The sequence below is a fragment of the Euphorbia lathyris genome, chromosome 5 (genome assembly GCF_963576675.1).
Source record: "Euphorbia lathyris chromosome 5, ddEupLath1.1, whole genome shotgun sequence".
Taxonomy (NCBI): domain Eukaryota; kingdom Viridiplantae; phylum Streptophyta; class Magnoliopsida; order Malpighiales; family Euphorbiaceae; genus Euphorbia; species Euphorbia lathyris.
Genome location: NC_088914.1, coordinates 30,729,613 through 30,732,708, shown reverse-complemented (window position 1 = coordinate 30,732,708; position 3,096 = coordinate 30,729,613). Strand labels below are relative to the sequence as shown.

The window sequence follows — 3,096 nt, the reverse complement described above, 5'->3', positions numbered from 1 at the left end:
GTTGACTGAGTGTTGACCGATCATTTTTACCTGCTGTACACTATAATGAAAGGTCACCTATAAGTTCATATATATTACTGAGAAAAATTGAAGGTTGTACACCAAAGTGTGAAACGGGGCAAAAGTTATACACCATTCATGAAATTTACCCTAAAATAACAAACTAATTATGATACATGTTCTCTAATGGTAAGATACACCTAATTCTAGAAAGTGACAAGGAAAAAAAGGCACCATTAGGGATGCTATCCAAATTTCATGTTATAGCTTAGGGCTAATTTGAGCTTTATGCCTTAAATCGGTAAGTTTAAACATCATTAACTAAAAAAAGAAAATTAATGTATTAAAGTATGAATTGCGGTAAAGTTGAAGTGCCATATATGAAATATAGGCGTCACCTTTGTACGAAAGAAATTGGAAGAAAAGTGGGTGCGCAGCAGCAATTCATATCATCCACAAATTACTGAGAAGACGTGTCAAGTGTTAGTCCTATTTAATTCCCAATTGAATCCATTACTTACTACAAAATTCCACCTCTCTACCTTCTCGGAATCGGAGATATGGCTCCTGGCAAGCTGATGAATGCGGTTCAGTACGACAAATATGGCGGAGGAGCATCTGGATTGAAGGTTATCCATATCCGTATCCACTCATTTTCGATTTCCTTTTTTCTTTAATTTGCTTTACTGAATGAACTACGTATATATAGCATGTTGAAGTTGCAGTCCCTTCTCCACAGAAAGATGAAGTTTTGATTAAAAATGAAGCTATTAGTTTAAACCCATTTGATTGGAAAATTCAAAAAGGAATAGCTCGCCCTTTACTTCCTCGCAAGTTTCCTTTCATTCCTGGTAATTTTAATTCCGTTTTCCCCTTAATTGCATTCTTCTGCAGTTTTCAACTAATTGATAAAGCTGAATTGCAATTGGTACTTTTACTTCAATTAATATTTTGTATAGCGAATATAAAACCTAACCAGCTGCTAGAGGTGCAATTTTGGAACTTGAGGCATATTCATTTTTCAAGTTTTCAACAAGGACATATTCAATTAGAAGTTGTTTTTTCACTTTATTTTGCAAATTCATGTTTTTCCTTAATAGTTTAGTTATTCTGTATCATTGTTTTGTTCACTTACTCTCTTTGGTTACTTCAAGTTGTGGTTGTGGACTGAGCAAAATTTTTTTTTGGTATAGCTTTGGATGTGGCTGGTGAAATCGCGGAGGTCGGAGCTGGGGTCACTGATTTTAAAATTGGAGACAAAGTCGTTGCTATGCTCAACCCCTTAGTAAGAAGATGACATTTTATTCTTGTTTTTCTCCCCTTATGAAATCAATTGAATATTTCTTGTTTAATTCTTCTAATAATGATGCATTCTTGTTTGAGGAAGCATAAATTTAAGAACATTAGATTCTGCATCTGATATGCTACTTGTCTCAAATGATTCACTATGAATGAAAAATTGTTGGAGAATTTGGGGTCAAGGGGAAACAAGTGAGTGATCTTTAAAGATAATGGAAAAAGGGGAATATCCTGAAAAATGTGTGAAATAATCAATAATATGCTCGTTAGGTGACAACTTTTTCCAGGAATTGTATGTGATTATCTCACAGAAGTAACGAACCTTCTGTTCTATGCAGACAGGAGGTGGATTGGCCAAGTTTGCATCGGCTAAACAGAGTTTGACAGCTTTAAGACCGCGTGAAGTTTCAGCAGCTGAAGGTGCAGGTTTGCCAGTAGCTGGCCTCACCGCTCACCAGGCACTCACTCAAGCTGCTGGAATCAAGCTCGATGGAACCGACAAGCAGAAGAACATTTTGATCACTGCTGCCTCGGGTGGAGTTGGCCATTATGCAGTTCAGTTAGCAAAATTAGGAAACACACACGTAACAGCCACTTGTGGAGCACGGAACTTTAAATTTGTCAAAAGTTTAGGAGCAGATGAAGTTCTTGATTACAGGACACCAGATGGGGAAGCTCTAAAGAGCCCTTCGGGTCGGAAATACGATGCAGTAATCCACTGTGCAACAGGCATTCCTTGGGGAACGTTCGAGCCGAATTTGAGTGAAAATGGGAAGGTTATAGACATAACTCCAGGTCCTAGTGCATTTTTGACTTTTGCTATGAAGAAAGTGACCTTCTCAAAGAAGCAGCTACTGCCATTGCTTGTGATGCCGAAAAAGGAGAACTTGGAGTATCTGATTAAGCTGGTGAAAGAAGGGAAGCTGAAAAGTGTTGTGGACTCTAAACATCCGCTTGCCAAGGCTGAAGATGCTTGGGCTAAGAGTATTGATGGTCATGCTACTGGTAAGATTATTGTGGAGCCTTAGTTGTTGGATCATAGGAATGCTTTCCCATTTTGTTACAGCTGGGAGTTCTATAGGTACACAGGAGAACTTACTTTGTTAAGAAAAATTTACTAGTTTTATGAAGCTTAAATAATTTATTTGTATTTAAGTTTATGCATATTATACTAGTACGTCTTTCTATTTAAAAAGTAATTTATTGCTTTTGACTTTCTACAAAATGACAAATCGACGACTGACCTGACATTTGGGTTTTACATTAAATTATAGGGGTAATTACAAGTAGATACTCTGTGGTTACACGGATCTGCAGATGGATACCTGTGGTATTTTTCTGTATAAACGCTTAAAAGTTGTGGTTATAAAATTTTGTATTTTTTTACTTTGTCAAATTTGGCCAATAATGATCTCAAGATTAAAATTTCAAGAATTAAAGTTGTTTAATATCATATTTACTATGGAGCCATATTTTTTATTTTTCAAAATGGATCATTTTTTAGTTTTCTCTTTTTAAATATTAATTTTCATTTCAAAGTCGTTGTCGGTCAAATTCTAATAAAGTGAGGCCAAATTCTGATAAAGTGAATCAAACTACAGAATTTTACAAACCAAAGAGTTTTTTCGCAGCGTTGATGAAACCACAGACCATTCCTATGTAACTAACCCTAAATTATATTGTCTTCATTCAGTCCATCGGGCGCAGGTCAGGTAAGGACACTACTCAACTGTCTGGTACAGTAAAACCTCTATAAATTAATACTCGATAAATTAACAAACTCTTTAAAATAATAAT

The 3,096-nt window shown here is 35.8% G+C and overlaps 1 protein-coding gene across 1 annotated transcript; it reads left to right on the top strand.

Moving 5' to 3' along the window:
- Nucleotides 1-419: 419 nt before the first annotated feature.
- On the top strand, nt 420-2,509 carry LOC136230615 (chloroplast envelope quinone oxidoreductase homolog). Its single transcript, XM_066019743.1, has 4 exons — nt 420-629; nt 710-851; nt 1,194-1,285; nt 1,638-2,509. The coding sequence occupies exons 1-4, from the start codon at nt 561-563 to the stop codon at nt 2,325-2,327; spliced, it is 993 nt and encodes a 330-aa protein (XP_065875815.1). The 5' UTR covers nt 420-560; the 3' UTR covers nt 2,328-2,509.
- The last annotated feature ends 587 nt before the right edge of the window (nt 2,510-3,096 follow it).